We start from the raw sequence: 20366 nt of genomic DNA, 5'->3' as shown, positions 1-20366 counted from the left end.
CAGCACTACGCATCCTAGAACCAGCAGAAATAGGGATGCTGCTGTCGATTGAATACAAATTGGTATTCGATAAAATCCTCTTTCAGGAGGTTTGTGATTATCTTTCTGCTGATTGCCCCACTGTAAGTGTGCATGTTAAAGTGAGGAATGGTGTGCAGCATTTGGCTACTCCCCAGTCCTTTTTGAAGATATTTTTTCTCTTCCCAGCATAGCTTTGTCTGAATTTTGTCAGGATTTCAGAGGAACATATTGTGCTTTTTCTGTACAGCTTTCCAAGAGTTAACTCAGCAGGAAGAAGTCTCAAACGCTGTGTACTGAATCAGCACTCCTTGATCTTTTAACCCAAAAAAACAGTATCATTTTAACTCATCCCAACGGGAGTGTTGCTTATTTTTTCAGATTAGTATGTGACTCTACAGATATTCGACTTTTGTGGAGCTCAGATTTTCCAGTGCAAAAATCTTACTTAAACACGAACACATTTTGCATTAGTTTCTGGTGTTTTGTACAGGACTTTAAACACTGTGGATGAAGGTTTTTACATGGGTGCCATTCACAAGTAAATATCTTCTTATACACTCAAAATGGAGCCCATAAATCACTGCAGCACGCTGAAGGAGCCTAAGCAAGCAGCGTGGCCTAGAAAGGTAGTCATCCCTATCCAAACCAAGCAGAATCCATCACCGCAATATGAGCGTCTCTGAGGAGGGGTCGGAAGGTAGTATTGACACACACACACACACACACACACACACACACACACACACACACAAAAAGGGACTTTTCTACTCTTTCATATTAATTGGTCCATTACGGAGAGTGATGATGGGTTACGCTTGGTTGTCAAAAGCTGTCATTTTTGGTGTGTGACAGCAACACCTCCTGATGCAAGTGATTTAAATAGTCCATTGTGCAGGGCCGACTACTGCAGGACAGTTTTTTTTTTTTGTGTGTGTGTGTGTATATATATATATATATATATATATATATATATAGCTAGTTGTGATCTGGAGCTTCTAACAGTGGCAATGCTAACATGCTCACATTTTCCAGGTAAAATGTTTAGTGTGTTCGCATGCTAGCATTAGCTGTCATTAGCAGTCTGAGTGCCATGGGAATGCATTTAGTTTTGAAGGCATTCAGTTACAAACCAAAGTTTTGGACAAATCAAATTTTTCACCGCGTGGTGGTGCTAGATTCAGATTCAAAGGATCACCACGGTGATCACAATTCATCCTGAGGGGAACCTGAAGATCTGTACCTAATTTCATTGCAAATTAATCACTGGATGATGAGAAAAAAAAATGCTCCAAAGTGGTTCACATGTCTCCAAACTGGAAACCAAGATTTCTGCAGTATGCTGAATCTACAATGCACATGAACAGCGTTGCTTTGATAACCAACAAAGACATGTACCTGTACCTGTACAGTGCGTGGTATATGAATATGCAGTGGATGATCGCTGCAGTTTACAGACAACGGAGCCAAGATTTAAATTATGAGATTGGAGCTAAGAATGGTTGGAAAGTTACTCGGGTGGTTTGATTGACACAGAATGTCCCGAATTTTAAGATGGTGATGCTTTTTTTAATTGTTGACTTTTCAGACATTTTTCAGATTTAGGACCATATCATAAAATTTAATTGTGTTTCTGTGTAGATTTGTACCACAAACGAGGGATAATATCAGAAAGAAAAACTCAGAAATAAGTTTGATTGTGCTTCTTGTGTACAGACTGTAAACTAGAAAAGCATGGCACCAACTAACTGTACTACAACTGTGACTGAGTGGTATGAAAGTGTCCATCAGCTGGCAGCCTGGTGTTTGCCATGTTTTGCTGATCTGAGACGTTGTGTTTGTCTCTGTATTGTCTCTCTTCAGGCTCAGCTCAGGGAGCTTCAGCAGGCAGCTGAGGACCTACAGATCAAATTAGAGGAGCACAGAAGGAGGAAACACGAGGCCGACCGACTCAAAGAGCAAACGTTAAAGGCGCTGGAAGCAGGGGACAGCAGTAAGTGCCTCAAAACCTTTAACCTGCCGTGATTTGGTTTGACTCAATTCAATCCGCGGAATTGCTCCAGTTTGTAGTTCATTGTATGGCGACCACAGGGCTGCTTCCATTTTATTTCAGCTCAGCCTTACATCGAACAAAAGTAAATTGGCCATAGCGCCTCGGGCCAGATGGTCAGGATGACAAATGGTAGAACTTCAGGAACATCTGGAAGGGTTAAATACAGATGCCTGTGCCATTGAAATAAATGGACCTGGAGAGGAGTGCTGAGCAACAGCATATTGCAGTCCCACAGCTCTCCTTTTACATTCCTCAAACCTTCAGAGAGAAGTTGCTCATGACTCACAGGAAAATTCCCTTATCGCTCCGAGCACTAGCTGGCTCGGCATTTAAATGACGTTCAGACCTGCGCATGTGAATGTACAGAACGTGGTGGGGCTGGAGAGGAAATGGGCTCAATCATTTTTGCGCCGAAGTCCATAAGGATTTAGAGTCATTATGTGTGTGCGTGCAGGGAAGGCAGTTGGTGGAGGTAATTTAGCTCAAAGTTTTAGTGTCCGTATACGGAACAAAATTCATCAAACAACGCGTTTTAATCAGAATTATTTCCTTGGTCTACTTGTCAACACTTTGCTGTCATGTTGCTCATGTTCCTCTCTGGTGATTGATTGTCTGTCTAGTGTCAAAAGGGCCCTCAAGTAAAAGTTTTGATTGCAATAAAGGTCATTAGGTTTTGCTGGTTCCTGTGAGCATGCATCCATCATGCCTCCTGCTGCGTGAGCTGACCTTTGCTAGACGTCACAGCCCGCACCCTCCAGCCCCCCCCCGTGTTCTTTACTTCCATTACTGCTCATCTTCAAGGTGTAACAGCCATCACTTTTCATTTCCGTAGTCGTGTTGCTATGCCTGTTGGCTATTTCTCCTGGTTTTCTTATACAGTTCTAATGACAGTTTCTGTATGTATGTATGTATGTGTGTGTGTGTGTGTGTGTGTGTGGTAGTGCATTGAAGTTGAAGGGATGTTTCACTCACTCTCAGGCTACTTATCCATCCTTTTTCCTGCCTTCAGCCTATGACGTTACATGTTGATTAATACTTGAATTTTAGTGAATAAGTGCCATTAATCTGCCAACAGTAGAACACTTTACGGCTCCTTTATGGGCCTTACTGTCGTTACTGTTGGGTTGGCAAGTTGTTACGGCTCTCATACATATTTTGATTTAGTTTCTGCATTTAAAAAGCAGACACAGTAATGCAGAGATTGTACGTAAGTGTAATCATGAAAGTATTTTCCCAATCTGTAGTGTTTATATTTGATGGAATTTTAAATGTGATCTGGCTAATGCGTGGCCCTGAGCTTGTTTTTTAATACTTTTCAGAAGAGCAACCTAAGCAGTTGTGAATTTACTGCCTTTTTTAATTGCTATGTCCCTGATAAAGCGCTAGGCAACGGCTCAAGGATCGGTTAGGCTCCAGTTTTAAATGACATCGTTTCTTACCAGTAGCATGTCACAAGTGTGGACATTACATTTACATTCTGTGCAGTAAGATCACCCCGTCACTTACATGCCTTAAATCAGGTTTAGTTTCCATGTCTCAAAAGTGTCCTGGATTACAAAGCTCCTCAAAAAATGTCATGAAGTACATGGCCACAGCTCTCTCAGCGTTAGCATAACTCTTAACATCGTGTAATTTTGCCATCATGAGCTGTCAACTGCATGTCAGGCTAAAGGAGCAACAGTTTAACTTCCTTCAGACCTCCTCTCACCCCTAATGCACTGACTAATATTGTATAAACATGTCTCCTAACCTATGCATCTTGAGTGTTTCCACATTATTTGTTAAAGCTTTAAAACAAATGCAGAATGCAACAGATCCTCAAACTAAAAAGGGCCCATGAGGACAAATATTGAGTTACCTCAATTAAAAATAGGAACAGCGCAATAAACAAACTGTTGTTTTTTTTTCTTTTTTTATATGACCGTTTCTCTCTCTTTATGACCCGTCAATAGCTAGTCTAAAAATAGGAATGAAAAGCCTGAAGAACAAGCAGCTGAGCCTGCAAAGTAGAACTTAACAGTCTTTCCCTGTACCGCTGCTGTCACTCAGACATGTCTCCAGGGCTTCATGTGCAGTTATTGAGAAGTTTTAAAGGGCCGGGTTATTTGTACCCTCAAAGAAAATTGCAGTTTCTCTTGGTGCTTTTGGTACAATGAAACAGTAATTGCAGGACTTGGCGATTTGGAGTTATTGGATATTGTTTTCACAGTTTGAGTGTGTTTAGCATGAGAGATTTTTAAAGCTTTGTATGTGTGCATGCTTTTCATACAAGCGTATGATTATTATTAATATGGTTTATTTGCGAAGGACAGATCAAGCATACATAGACAAACTACATATTACAAGATACAAACATATTGCACATTGTTTTCACTCATTCATAGGACCACATTATGGAGCTACATCTTGTCATTTCATTAGCGAGGTCAGTATTTATAATTCTGCCATATTTTGCAAAGCATGCTTGGAAATCTGATGAAATCCTCATTGAATAACAAAGACTTTGTTCTTTCCAGCCACTCAGAAAGGACACATGTGTCATGTGTGCTTGTTTTTGAAAGCAATCCTTTTTAATGCCAACCTCGATAAGCTTGGGGTTCACATGGAGGTCTCCTCCTTCTCTGATGATGTTTATTTGACCTGATCCCCTCATATAGAGACATACTGTATTGAATGTCTGTTAGTCTCTTTAATGATACGCCCAAATATGCAAAGCTACGCTGTCTCGCAGTTCACCCACAGTTTGAGGGGCTTTCCCCAAGTTCATCGTTAATCCAGCGGTTGACCTGATTTCTCCAGCAGACCGTCTCGCAAACCACCTCCCTGCTGTTCGTGTTTTCCAAAGGTGGATGAGTGCAGTATGACACCATATAGCATATACGAAGTGTACTGAGATGGTAGGATGCCTCTGCAGTCAAACCAGCTTCGTTCGTTGTAATCGCACCAAGCAACATGCACAATATTTCAACACTTAACCACTGAAGATGCTTACTTAAGAAAAAGCTATGAAATTGGTCATTTCATTTATGTCACGTATGGACATAATTCATGGTCTGTCCTTTTAAATTGGAAAATTATGGAATTTGACCTCAAAATGACGTTCATATTTGACATAATTCCATCATGTTGCTTGTTTGCATGCACATTTTAATGTCTGATTGGTAGCTTTTTCCAGCAATACAGTCATGCAGAATGATTTGATAATGTCAGAGTCACATTTCCCCAGCAGTGGTCGACCCACAGCAGAGTGTAAACGATAATTGTTGCATAGTCAGACATGTCAATTTGTATTTATGCAGGCTTTCCATCCCCTTTTGAATCATTTGTGTCATTAGCAATTCATAAAACCACACTGTAGTGCAACAAATAGCACCTTGTTCTCAGCAGATGGTATTGTTAGACTGACCAGAACATTTTGATGCATGAATAAGGAAACCACATGAGCATTCATTTGGTTAAAAAAAAAAAAAAGAAAAAAAAGAAAAGAAAAAGGTGTGATGCTTAGGCTTTTGTTATTCCACGAGGATTTACTCTATGTGTTCCCCTGCCATACATCACCCTGAGGGAGATCGTTATTGTTTGTATGGGAAGATTGTTTTTACCGTATTAATAAAGTGATTTGACTAATTATCAGAGGAGGCCTGGAGGCACAGACGTGTTAGGTATTTCACAACAAAGTGCCAACAAAGTGAGACATGATGATGCAAAGACCCAATTTACACCCGGTAGGGTGGTTGGATGCGTTATCTTGACAGTGAAACCTGATTTTGACCGTACACCTGAAGGATTCTTGCTTCCGTGTTAGGAGCTGATCTCAATAAGCAAATCCAGGTAGGTGGAGCTTGTGCGTTTGTTGAGTGTGGTCATCCCTCGCCTTATTATGAGACACCTTCAGGTGTTTTAGTTTATATTGGCACTGGAGAGAGTTTTGCACCTGCTTGCCATCTGTTTGGCCACTTATTTATGAACTGAGGGGGATTTTGTAGCATGTTTCCAGTTTTGCTTGTGCTGTCCCTCTGCAGTGCTGTTGAACATCCACCAGATGTGGTCTGGCTGATCCGATATTATTTGGATTGCGTTTTATGTTCATTGCATTTTTCCTTACCCAGATAAGATATCCAGATAAACATCACATGTTAACACTTCATTTACAGTAGAATTGTTTTTCCCCATCTTATTAAGCAAGCTGCACCCCCCAAAAATGATCCTTTGATCCCAGTTTCACAGCCGGTTTAGTCTGAACCCGTCCACCTCCCTTCAGCCCATCAGGTCCTGCTAACTCTGCCAGTGAGTTTAATGAGTGACTTTTGTCAGGTGGGCTTGCAGTATATCTACCTCTTCTCTAAAAATACACACCTTTGCTGTTTTCACTTTTGCTTCTGTCTGCTGTTCCGACACATTTAGGGTATAGAACATTCAACTTGCACTTGGGAACTCACTTGCAAGCATAAATGTAGGACTTGCACTAATATCTCTGCGGTCTAGTTGGCTAAAGTTATTGCCAGACACACTGCCTTATGGATTAATGTTTGTCCCATTCAAGGTATACAAGGGTCTGTATGCTGGGCCAGTTACTGCAAATGGGGTAAAACTGAAATTTGCACCCCTACAGATGCTTTTCTGTCTGCAATCTGTCCTGTGTTCGAGGATTTCTTTATTTGCCTGTAGCCCTACAATATATGTGGGATTTTGCGTTGGGCAGTATGGATATTAAGAAACATGTAATATGCAGAGAAGACAGTGTTTGTCAGATTGTCTCGGAGGATTTCAGCAGAACCTCCCCTGAGGTAACCAGGATGCAACAGATCCAGTTCCAAACGTTTCATGCTCCTACTGCTTATACTCCTCCTCTCCCCACAATAACAAATATAAAACAGACACCCATCAGCTGCTGGAAAATGTAAATTTTCTGTCGAAATAAACACAGAAGTGGATGGACGTTTTTTTTATTTATCATAATGTTTTTCTTATTTTGATTTCTATTCCCTCAATACATTATGAATATTAACTTTCAGTGCCTTGAAACTTGAAATATGCAATCAATCTCTCAGTTAATATTATGCAGCCTTTTGGCTTTTAAATAGATATTTTTATATATATTTTTATGTTTTTTTTTTTAAGTTTTTATTGGAAAGATAGCAGAGACAAAGGTCAACAAAGTCGTTATCCAGATTTGAACAGGGGATGTTGCAGCTCATGGTCGGCACCTTAGCCCCCAGGTGAGCATCATTTTTAAAAGCAAAGGTAAGCATTGTGGAAAATAATGCACATTCGTTTGGCTCATTTGAGACACCTCTCCTGGAGAGTAACGTGGAGTATGAACATATGGGAACCTTGAGAAGCTCATCAACTGTAATCACAACCCTGATGAATTCGTGAACACATTTAAATCAGTGAGCCATTGATCGTGCACGCTGCAGCGTTCCTTTTGTGCTGCAGTGTTTTCTGAATGCAGCGCGGTGTCATTCTGATGCTGTAAAGCCACACCATCTGACGCACCCTTTAGGTTAAAAGGCTCATTTGCAGATTCTGTCTTTATATGTACAGTATCTCCTCTGAAATGGGAAAATTCAGCCCAACACCTGCAGCCCTTTTGATCCATTTCCATCTCAAAGCATTTTCTTTTTTCCTCTGAAAGGAGTAAATTCCTGCCTGGAAATATTGCCTAATAGTGTATGAAAGAAAGCAACATGTCTGTTTTGTTAGCCTTGGAGTGCACAGTCTCCAGTAACAAAGAAAGCTCTGTGTGGATAACACGGTCTGTAGCCTAAGCATAGATCTGCAGTCTCCTGCTGATATGTTCCATTTTCTCTGTTCTCTTTGTGCCTCTCTTATTTTACGAGTGTGCTGCGCTATCGCCAGGGCAACATGGGTGGATGAGTGATGGTGTCCATTAGTAAACATAGCCCCCTATATGTGCCATCGGCCTAAAGAGCCAACGTCTTGAACCTCTGTTCTCGCTCTCTTTTTTTGCCCTCCTACTCACTTATTTTCCACATTCTTCCCCACTCTTCCTCTTACCTTTTCACCACATCGCCCCCACTCCATCGTTTTCCTTCCTTCCCTGCCTCCCTCTCCTCCCTTCTCCATCTATCCTCCTTATGGTTGTTTTTCATAGCTACAGCTCCGCAGCAGAGGCAGGGATGAGACCATTTCTCTTCCTTCCTTTGTGCACTCATTTTTGCGAGACGGAGCGACTAGAGGATGGGTCGAGAATGTCAAGCATTAGGTTGGGAATAGAGCGCTGTTCAAACAAAAGAATAGGCCACTAATATGACAGATGCTGTGTGTAGTGCCGAAGAATATTAGCAAATCTTGAGGCAACGACGGGGGTGAGGAATCTGGCTCCTCTATAGACATTTTCTGCTTCCAGTCATGTCGTGGGTGACGAGCACAATCTTGAATCTTTTTTTAAGCTGACATCCAAAAAATATCTTTCCGAATGTAATGTGCATTTTGGCAAGGCTGCATTTATGAGCTGGGGTTTAGTTTTTCATGTTTTGTACAACCCCTGCAGCACACACTCAACACAGGCGCTCTACTGTACACTGGGAAAAAAAAATGCTAATTTCACAATTAGCTTTTCTGTAATTAGTACGGAAAGGTAATTGCGGCGGATGTGCAATTAGCATTATGTAAAGTGCTTTTCCCCAGACTTAGGGGCCAATCAGTTTGCCCCTTTACATTCTCCGTGCTGCTGATGATGTGGGAGATGCTTAGTACCGAACATAAGAGAACTTCCTCTCCCTCCCACTCCAATGAATGCGATTCACAAAATGAATCAGTTGGGGTCACATGCTCGCTGGAAAGGGGGTTGAGGAAGTTTTTGCGTCTCCTTTTCATCTGCCTGTGAATGTGAATGGAGAAGAGGGAAATCACTGTCATACCAGCCGTTACAGCACAAAGCCTCCTGATTGCATTCTGGACTCTGACACGCTTTTTTTTTTTTTTTTTTTTTCCTACAGGGAAACCAAATGTTCTTGCACAGCGTGACTGACTCATTGCCTGATTGCCCAAAAACCTCCATCCCCCTGCCGCTCCCCGTGTTTTTAAATCCAACTCCAGCTCCGTCCCTTTCTATATCCCTGCCTCTCAGTGTGCATTCAGATGGATTAGTGTTTAGTGTTTATGTTGCAAAAAGAAATATTACTTCCATCAGGTAATTTAGCGTTAACCCATATATGATTTCTCCTTTTAGGTCTCAGACGTCAGAACAGCACAGTAACCAGCATTTTCAAGTTACTGGACAGCAATAAAGATGGCAGGTAACTAACATGCTGATTATTTCATCGTTGACAGTTTTTAATGATGCTAGAAATGACGACACCCCTCCAAAGCCCATGCATGTCTTAAAACGTTAAATAAAAAATAGAAATATATTGTACTTTATTTTATTTGTTTGATTTTAGGGATCCACTTTTTCTGTTTTTTGAAAGCCACTGCTGATATTTTTGCACTGAAACAGTTTTTCCCTCAGGATTTTGCTCTTGCCAGGGTGAAAAGGCTTCTGTCACAGTATTTAGATTGCTATGAAATCCAATACTAAAGAAATTCTTAAAGCATATTTGCTCCCAGGTTGGGCTTTTCTCCTCCTACTGTGCAGTTTTAAAAATGTACCAGAGTGGGCATGAAGGCTGGGGAGTGTGAAAGAAAGGAACAAGGTTGAAGGTTTCAAATCTGGCTTTATATTTCCTGTTTTTTTCTACCAAATGATCTACTGTCCTTGAACATTCTCCTACTGAGCTGTCCAGTGAGCAAGGTTCAGTGAAGTGAATATAGCTTTGTGCTCAAATGGTGACAATTTGACTGACATTGTCATTTTCAATCTTGTTGTAAGGTTCAGCTGCAAAATACAAGTTAACAAGTCGAAGAGAAGAGCTCTCCTAGCACCTCGCCTTTCCTGATATTAATGGTAAATTTAGTTCTCTGAGGTGTGAGGCTCTTTCAATGGAAAACCCAGCTGATTCATGTCCCAGTTGATTACATAAAAATGCACAAAAATGAAAAGCAACCCTCTTTTAGGGCAGGGACAACCCTGATTCCAAAACAGTTTGAGCGCTGTGTGAAACATGAACAAAATAATAAATTCAATCATTTGCAAAAAACAACAGTTTCACGAACTGTTCCTGAGTCCATCAAGTAACATCCTTTCTGCAACCATGTGTTCACAAAGTGGTGAACCCCACTTGATCCTTGCTTGTGAGCGACTGAGCCTTTCCAGGATGCTCCTTTCATACCCAATCATGATACTATCCCCTGTTACCAATCAACCTGTTTACCTGTGGAACGATCCAAACAGGTGTTTTTGGAGCGTTCCACAACTTTCCCAGTCTTTTGTTGCTCCTATCACAACTTGTTTGAAACGTGTTGTTGCATCAAATTCAGAATAAGCAGATATTTACAAAAATCCACAAAGCTGATGAGGTCAAACATTAAATGAATTGTCTTTGTGCAGTTTTTCATTGAGTGTATGTCAAAACAGATTAGCAACTTATCACATTCTGTTTTCTTTATGTTTTACACAGCGTCTAAACTGTATTGGAATCTGGGTTTAGCTTTACAGACGACACATGAAAACAAAGGTTGCAGTATGTAAAGAATAAGATCTATCAATGAGGATGAGAGGGGTTGTGGGAAATATTACCATGTCAGACGGGGCAACAAATTCACAGAAGTCATGTTCACTCGCTTGTAATTCTCGTCGTCCTCGAGAGAAATCCTGCTAATGCTGCAAATTGACAGAAAAACAGCCGACGATGACTAAGATCCATAGCGCTGGATTGAAATAATGAGTCACATTTTTGCCCTCACATTTATTTTTATCTGATATTACCCACGCTATAAGATAAATGGGTGTTTCTCAAGCACCTAATTCAAATCAATATGTACAGTATATGTACTACACTCATTAGTTCCACCTTAACTTCTGATGCAGAAGTCTCATCAGTCTGAGTTGAGTGCACACATCTCCTTCCCTGAAACCTCCCACACCTATTTGTTCTGCAGCAAACTTCAAAAAGTAATTCATTGCCGTATGTGCATTGTTTAATCTTCAAGTCCCAACAGACCCACTCACCGCCGCCTCCCCCTCCCCACCCAATCTCCCAGCCTCCCCTCCCAGGCTCACTAACTTGCTGTCGTGAGCAGTGTTTAACCTCTGCCAGCTTTAAAGAGAATGGCATCCATTTTGCTTTCAGGAGAGATGCTTAAGTTTGCTGGTGGCTTGCAGAAAAACAGAGCGCGTGATATCCAATGAGCCGGTCCCCTTCGTGCTCTTTTTCCACCGCTGTCCCCACCCTCGCTTTCCTCACCTTTCCACACCACGCCTGGAAAAATCAATACTGCTTAAGCTAACTGGGCATATTCTCCCGGAAAGGAAGCGAGGCCGGGCATAGTAAACTGAAAGTGCTATAAAACATATGGCTGCGTCGAGGATGAAGTGCTTGTGCAGCGATTTTCCGGGCAGCGCTGTGTGCACACTTATGCATTCCTTCGCCTGGATGTGTACCATTATTCAGCCCTTCTGCCCCCCGAATCCCCTTCCCTCCCCAGCTCTGCCTCCATCCATCCACTCTATCCCCTCCATCCCTCCGCGGGGCTGCGCTTAAACAAACGCATTACTAAGCTGAAATATCTGCAAGTGCTCGCTCATTTCTATACAGCCATTGTTTCAGTCCGTTCGTCAGTGTGATCCCGTGAGCTGGCCATCTTGAGTCAGGACATGTATTGGGGCCCATTTGAATAAAGCAGGAGGCGGAGGCTCTGTGTATGTATGCTACATCACCATTTTTTTCTGAAAGGCTCTGCAGCCGAGACGCCCAAGTGTCAAGCTTGATTTAGTCGCCATTATGATAAATGCAAAGTCCAAAGGCACCGATATACCTGATGCTTGCACATTGCCAGGCAGTTTGCTGACTTTGAGCCGGATTAGCATGCACATCACAGACTCTTTATCTTGTACAAAAAAGCTCTCGGCTTTGTCCCTATGGACACTTAGCAAAACACTACCCCGTTCTTAATCCACTCGATTGGAATTGCTAATTATCTTTAATGCAGATTCACAGATAATTGTTCTCTCATTTATACTGTGAACTAATCTCATTTTTGTGTCCATTTAGCCACCAATAATTGCTTCATGACAAAAACGCTGACATTTTTTTTTTTTCCACGAAGTTTTGAATCCTCTCTGAAATACATAAAAGAACATGTCAGGAGCTAACTCGCTGCTGATAGCATCATAATTGTATTTTAATACAAATATTAACACATGTGGGAAGGTTATTATTCCTGTGATTTGTGGGTTAGCGAGTTCAGATATTTTGGTCACATTTAGAGCATTCAGTTAGTAAAGGTTAAGTCTGGAAGTTTCTTCCTGTCAGTTTGTACTATGGGGAGAAAAAATCTCCCTCACACGCTGGTCATTAAGGTAGCTTCTGGACTTCCTTACCATTATTGCATCCCGAACCACCACACACAAGTGCAACCCACTGTGCCAGCTGGCAGGCAGTTGGCAGCCCAGTGCAGGATTAACTGGTACCAGTATGCTGGCCTATAAATAGAGTCTACCAACTGCTTCAGGAAATGAACCATGATGGAGCCTCCCAAAGGCCCATGAACAGGTTGTGCTTTTTATCCCCTCCTCTCTGTCAGGATTACAAGTGTATGTGTGTGAGTGCGAGCGACTTCCCTTATGTTCATTACGTTCTCTTTCAGTCAAACCCACTGTAGGTGTGTGCACCTGCTTTTACAATGCCATGGTCTATACGTACGTGTGTGTGTGATTGGGGCCAAAGCCAGTTTTCTTCACACGTGTTTTCAGAGCTGCAGCCACTGTGCCGCCTCACAATGGAGACAGCTATTGTTTTTCTCCAGCACTTACCCCGAGCATTGATCCTCTGTAGTGGAACAAGCTATTCGCTTTGTATGTTTGCCTGCTCTTCCGCTTTTGATGGACCCCTGGGATTGATCCAGGCTATGCAGTCATTATCTCAGCTCGGTCATGTTAGTTTAGGCGGGGCCTCTGCAAGAAAGACAGCAGCAGGGAAGAATGGCTGAAGAAAAGAGAGTTTTAGGATAAGCGGTGGCGTGTGTGATTTTTGATTGCGCCGTGTGCCGCTGTGTGTCGCTTTGTGTCGCGTGCCACTCAGAGTGAGATCGGCTAAAATCCAGTCCAACGTTGACTGGGCCCAAACTGACAACATTCAGTATCAGTTGAAACACCAGCTGGGGAGTCAGCTCATGCTTCCGGTATTTATTTCATTAATTTCCTCACGCCCCCCTGCAGCAAGTCCAGTGGAAATGTCTTGCTGGCCCTCGGGTGCTCTGGAATACTTGCCTTCTGAACCGGCCTCGACATGTTCAGAGCATCATTAAAAAGAATTAAAGCTCATGCCTGTTCCAAAATGTGCTTTAAACTGTAAGGCATGCTAATATGCTAACAATGTTAGGTTAGGTTTTGTGGTGCTGTTAGTATTTTTTTAAGGAGTGAAACCTTAGTATTCTTTCTATTCTGTACATTTTAGTGTAGGAGGTGGAGAAAATGACTAGGACACTGCGTGTCATTGTCCCAAAACAGTAAGACATATTCACACTGCTGTCATCGTTTCTTTTTTCTTTTTAAACACAACAGTATAACAGTGGATGAAGTCCAGGCTAAAGTGGCACTCGTCCATGATGAGGAGCGAGTTCTCTCTGAGGATGAAGCAGTGGTAAGTTGTCTTTTATTCATGCAGGTTATACTGAAATGCTGGCAGCTATCATGAGGGGCTGTTGGCTTCACTGAGTGGTTTGCGAGGCTTGAATCCACGGTCCTATTTGACTTTCAGGTACTTTGCAAGTTACTGTAATATACAATAAATCATCTAAATACGTTTGTGTACTGCGTGTCCACCTTTATTTTTAGGAGAGTACTTCAAAGGACAAAGGTGGTATTAATTCTATATTTTCCTATTTTACCGTTTTTTTTTTTCTTTTCGATAATGGATTAGTCATTTCCTAAAACAGCATTGTAGATGTTAGCGAACATAACTGAAACATAAGTAGATTTTTTGGGAACTATTTGCAGGCTTATACTCATTTGGTGCACAAGTGAGTGAATCAAATCAGTGAGATTGAATCAAAATTCCAAGATCGCAATTGCACATGAGAATCTAATGTAAAAACTTTAAAACGTCCGCTTTTAGCCACACAGTCACGTCGGGTAGTTTAGCTCTTTTCAGATTTGCCGAGCAACAAGCTGATGCAGATCTACATCCACCTTGCCTTCTCTGTGATATTTGTATCTTGCTTGGGTTGGCTGTCTGTCTGGGTCCGCTGTTTTCTCCACTCGTACAACAGGGTCCCTTCCACATTCATTTGAATTCTGAACAGGACGAGCACAGTTTCCCAACAGTGATTTTCCCTCGAGCTGCAATGTGTGAGAATGCGGCTGTCTGTTTCACTTTAAACTTGTTGAGCCTCCCTCTTACCAGGCAGCAGATATCAAAATCGCTGGCTGTAAACAAAATGGCTAGAGCTCAATTTTTCCTCTTCCTCTTCCTCTCCCTGTGCCTTTTTCTATTATAAATGGCAATTGGTATGCACGGTCGTACACATAAGCACACACACCAAACAAGCAAACAAAAAAAAGTCTGGGTTCTCCCTCTGCAGGGCAGTAAAAGTTCAACTTGTGAGGCTGTCACATTGCTGAAAAAGTGCTTGAAGAGATGTTTTCCAAAAAACTACATTAGCTGTGTGTATGCTTAGAGTAGAAATGCCCTCCACTATGTAAGCATTAGCTTGCTAATTTTAGCTGCTGGTAAACATCTAACCAGAGAAATCGTCGGATGTTGTGGTGTTTAGTATATAACAAAAAAACACCTAAGCGGCACCCAAGCTGTAACCCAAATGAAAGGCTCACGGATGGGAAAAATCACCGCTCATTTGTTGTTCCTGCTGGCTAACGGGGAGGCATTCCTAATGAATCCAGCTGCATCTGAGGAGGATGAATCGGTATGAATATGCATGAATATGAAAATGTGTACTTAACTGCAACCACAACAAACGGTGATCAAGCTGGGCAAATTAAACAGGGTGCCATTGACAGTACTTAACAGGCAATTTACATTAGAACTGACAAGCGGCCCTGTGTTAGCACCTTAATCAAGGTCCAAGGGCAGCAACAGTTGTACCATATGAGAAGTTAATTCTGTGTACCAGGAGGGATTTCAGATAAATGGTTTTGCTTCGCTATCACCTCTTTGGCATTTCTATCATGACAATACGTTTTCTGGTAACTAACACTGCAGGTATGCTGCTGCACACCCCGTGCATATTCTAAATACGTGTAAATCCTTTCAGGTTGATGAATACATGTTGTTGTTGAGAGAACACAATATTCATGCAGTTTCTTTTTTTTTTGTATATGTGGGCAGAAAGGAAAATAGAGTTATGTCCTCATCAGTGCTCCGCTGTGATGTATAAAGACCTTGATTACTTTTTCCTCTATCACACTCAAGGGTAGGGCCACACATACATATATATATTATATCTATTTTTTTTTGCACGCTTATTCAATTTGTGTCATTTTCACACCTTTTTATTAGTTTCCCCCTTCTTTTTCCTCGCTCTTAAGAAGCTTTGGACTCCACAGAAAATTCAGTTTCCACTTCAGCGGCCCAGATAATTCAAGAACAGAGAGGATTTTCAGGAGAACAATTTGATGATCAAAGGAGGCACTCCACTCGGGAGGGAAAAGGGATATTCTGGCGTGGCGCTCCCTCAGTATTCTATCATTATGTTATGGCCCTCCATTCCCGCAGAAACCGCCGTTAATGTAGATTCAAGTTCGGCTGCTTTTAGAAGGTAATCATAGACATCCAGGAAGAATGTCTTGCCGTCGTCGGCAGAAAGGCGCCATTTTTGTCGAGTTTTTCTCCTTTTTCGGGATGTTAAACGCAGTGGAGAGACCTGAACAGATATCATTTCAGTACTCAAACTGAAGCATTTGCACTAAATCAGCTCTTAGCAAAACCTTGCAAAGAGCGGACTGTCCTCTCTTTTGGCATTAACCATAGGACAATACATTCTCAGGAGCGCTGATGTGTGACCAAGCTCGGACCGTGGCTGTGTGCTGGTGAACAGAGCTGCAGGAAATTGCCTTCTCTCAAGAAATAGGCATTTGTGCAGAGGTGAATTTCACTTATCCATCTACTACCCACCCGCCTCCCTTCAAAGCCCCTTACTCAGTCTACCAGAAACGGAGAGAGGCTGAATATAGAATGTTTTCTTTTGAACGGGGAAACGAACAAATCCCCCGATTTTAGAAAAAAAAGTCCTCTTGGTAGTGATAAGAAAGGAACAAAGATGGACGAATTAAACTTTTTTTAAAGTGCGTAGATGAAAAACGTTGCTGTAGGTACACGAAAGGTTGGGAATTCCCCGTAACAGCTTGCTAGTAGGTATGGAAATCTTGCTTGTTTCACAGTTTAATAATATTGGCTATACCCCAGGGGTTCCTATATACAGCAGAAGAGGAAGCTGGCATTAGTTGGTAACAAGGCAGAAATGAAGACAGTGTAGTTGGGAGGTAGTGGTGCATGGACAAAGGGGAAAAACAGAACCTTAAAGATCTCATTATAATGAACTCTTTGGCGTCTATAACTACCTTTAACAAGTCCTGAATGCTACATCAGCAGAAGACTAAATACTCCATTTGTCAGTGCTTGATAGAGAAGCAAACTGCATCGAAGTCTTACTGTATTCTCACTTGCACTGTAGAATTTAAGTTAGCAATTGAGTAATTGACAGAATTGTGTGTTTAATATCGATTTAGTGGCTGTTCTGCAGCCTTTGACCATATCACATGATCCCTATCAGCAGATGGGGTTGGCACATTATGTTGAAAATCCCAATTATTTTTCTGATCGCTTTTAACACTTTTAACAAAATTGTGTCAAAAACTAAACTTGCATGAAAGCAGATAGATAACAGTAATTAGTGCTGAAACAATCAGTCGATTCATTGTTAATTGTCAAAGATTTACAGCATTTCTGATAGCGGCGGAGGCGTTTTAATTCATTTAATATGACAAGCATTTTCAGTGGTTTCAGCCTCCCTAATGTGAGTATTTGTTGCTTTTCTCTGTTTTGTATAATTGTGAATCAAATATCTTCGTGTTTTGGACTGTTGTTTGAACAAAACAGGTAATGTGAAGATGTCGCCTCGGGCTCTGGGAAATTTGGAGTTTTTCACTATTTTCTCTGACCAAAAAAGAGACAAATTAATTGCTAATATGAATAATCTTGTAAAAACGTCTGTGTAAATGCTTTCCATAAAACGTTTAGTAGTCATCAACAGTAAAAACCTTCACTATACCATTCATCCATGTACTTTGGACTTTTTTCTGTCATCGTGACAGATTGACAGCATCCCACGGAGCCAGAAAGCACCTGCAAAGCAAGCCGGCCTTAAGTGACTTCACCTTTTTATCTTGGCAACAACACTGAGCTCTTATGATGTTCACAACATTCACTGATACACATAAAAAAACAAACACCCGGTGTCTCGCTTTACCCCCCCCCCCCCACACACCCTAAGTCACTAGCCACAAGGTCAGCCGCTCGGCCCGGCTCTTCACACCATCTGTTTGGACTGGTTGACATTTGGCCCTGGCCGGCACTGAAATCTCACTTCAGAGGGGGGCCCGGCATATTTGCATTCTGTTTTTGTGTTTTATATCAGGATAACAGATTTCAGCTATTCAGCACTCGGAAGGCAGGAATTAAGATCTTCCCTGAATTTGCAAGATATTACTGAAGAGAGGGATTTTGTGGCACATACTGAGTCAGTGTGTAGCCTTTTAAAATGTTCTGCTACGTACAGAGTAATGGCTTTTCACACAATGTTGCATATAAACTTCCCATTACATCCAGAGTCCAGATATAACCCCCAGCTGTAATTGCTGCACATTTAATCAACCCAACAGGCTGTCAGGTTAGAATTCAAATCAGCATCCTGCTGGATGGTGTCTCGCCAGCCTCCAGAAGGGGGCAGCAGGCCTCTAAGTTGAGTGCGAACTAATGGAAAAATGGAAAGTCACATTCACAGGTCATTTAATCTCTTTGTTTTGTCATGGGCTGGGCCTCCGGTGCTGCTTTCCTGCCTCGCTCTCTCTCTCTTTCTCAAAAAAAGAGAGAGAGATCCCTCCCGTTCAGAAAGGAACAATCCTCATCTGCCTCTAAGAATTTCCTTTCTCATGCATTTGTGGGGAGGTTTTGTAAGCTCGCAGTGATTCTAGGATTTAATTTGTGTGTTCTGAGGAGAGTTCTGGATGGGACTGTAAGAGCAGACTTTCTGTATTTAACTTCATGAAATGCCTTTTTTTGGAGCAAGATATGCTCACTGAGAGTAACCTAGAAGTTTAATATCTGCAGACTTAAGCTGTACTCATGATTCCACTCTTACTGAACTGACTGTATGGATGTAGGCCATGATGTTACTTTACAGTGTGTGCACAGGCCTGCCACTCCACGCTGTGGCTGCTCGTGGATTATACAGTAGTCAAGGAAAACCATACACGGCTTACACTGCATCATCTCAGTAACTTCGATGGTAGAATTAGGTATGTGCAGGCAAGCCGAGTCATGCTAGTAAACACTGGCAGCCATATACGGGTTTTGCATATCATTTTCTGTACTCCAACAAGATTATAGTCTTGTGCTAAAAGCCTGCTGGGTGTATGAGGCTAGCTGGGCTGATGGAAAAAGGGGGATGTCTGCGCCTTTCCCCCCTCAGTACCATTCATCACCTCCCATCACACGCGTCATGTTTTTGCTTCCCAGCTGGAGTGCTTTCAAGTTATATAATGCGAAATGACAGGCTGAAACCAGAGGTGGAGTGATATGCAGTTTGTAGAGCTGAGGTAGAGAAAACTGACCTGCTAAAAAAAAAACCGCTGTAATGTGTCATGTTCTTTCGAGATAGGAGCACAGTGCGGGGAGGCGGAGGAGGGAGGGTGCAACGTATGATTTGGGTGGAAACTGTTTTCAGGGTGTACACCTGACACTCCTCAATCTCTCGCCTTGCCCTCTTCCTCGGCGCCTCTAATCTTCTCTGCGCTCGTCTTTTGTTATGTAACTGTCGTGATTGGATGCGCTCGAGGTCACGCGGGTGGCACAGGTAATGGAACCAGCAGGAGGTCAGAGGCAAGAGAGGGAATGAGCAGAGTGAAGAGGCATCGCTTTATGCTGCTCCAACAAGTCCTGACGGAGGTGCCTTACTTCACGAGGCGTCTTATTTATCCGTATGCTTGCAGTTTACCTTCTGTATCTGTTTACCTGTCACTTTTTCCGATTTTTGTTTTGTTCTTATGAGCATCCCCACGAAATATGAAAAATAATGGCAGAAAAAAGTGCAGTGTCTAAAAAAATACAACACAGTGACAGACTTAAGAAAGTTGAATCACACAGCTGTGTTTGTACCGCTTTGACTCCATCTCTGAAAATTCTGTCTTACAAGCTGTACTGACAAACCAGCCTTGAAGCAAGCTCAAGGCAATCATTTGTATTCTTATCAGCTTTAACCACTTGACAAATACTATTGATGTTGCGCCCGTGTAACCGCAGCTCCCAAGAACAGGGTACACACTGTGCAAAGAGCGACGTCCACGGAGAATAGACATCGGTTTCCTGTGGGACAATCTCTGCTAGTGCCTCCCAGGTGAACGCATTGATCAGTGATCTTGTACTGTATCACAAGAAGAGAAAGGAGGTTTTTAACAGTGGGAGCAAACTCTAAATACCCCCTAACATTTCAGGAGCATTTCAGATGGATTATTCCTAATTTATGCTAATGACAGAAAGAAGATAATCAGCTTATTTTATGTACATGCATTTCTTTCTACAGCATGGTTGGGGTGGGTGGTATATATGATATATCATGATGTCAAAGTCGTATTCCTTAAGGTTTCAGCCCTGGCTGATTTGGCGACACCCGCGGGTACTTGTGGCAACAACAAATGCTGTTTAATACTTCAGCAAACACTCGTCGAGCAGCAACTTTGTCCGACACACAACAGTGGAGCAACTGTTAAACAAACGGCCGTTGTCTTGTGTTGTGTGAACAGAAAACGTCGTTGGGTGTTCATTAGCGGTGACTTAATACAGCTCTGATACGGCTGTAGGAGAGGGAACAGTAAATAGTGAGGCTGAAATTAAAGACTGTAATGCTGGATTACATGCTGCATTGTTTCCCGTGAATCCCTCATTTGTGTAAAGGCAATTTCAATTCAGCGTGGGAATGAAAAATAACATGTAAA

General features: G+C 42.1%; 1 protein-coding gene across 1 annotated transcript in view; it reads left to right on the top strand.

Moving 5' to 3' along the window:
- Positions 1 to 20366, top strand: part of LOC121626468 (glucosidase 2 subunit beta-like) — a 119777-nt gene that overhangs the window by 8562 nt on the left and 90849 nt on the right. Inside the window, exons 6-8 of the mRNA XM_041965001.1 lie at positions 1882 to 2011; positions 9270 to 9336; positions 13701 to 13779. Of these exons, the coding sequence (XP_041820935.1) occupies positions 1882 to 2011; positions 9270 to 9336; positions 13701 to 13779 (276 nt within the window). The remainder of the gene's footprint in view (positions 1 to 1881; positions 2012 to 9269; positions 9337 to 13700; positions 13780 to 20366) is intronic.

Source organism: Chelmon rostratus, chromosome 23 (genome assembly GCF_017976325.1).
Source record: "Chelmon rostratus isolate fCheRos1 chromosome 23, fCheRos1.pri, whole genome shotgun sequence".
Lineage (NCBI taxonomy): Eukaryota > Metazoa > Chordata > Actinopteri > Chaetodontiformes > Chaetodontidae > Chelmon > Chelmon rostratus.
Note: the sequence above shows the minus strand (reverse complement) of the source record. Positions and strands in the feature narration are given on the sequence as shown.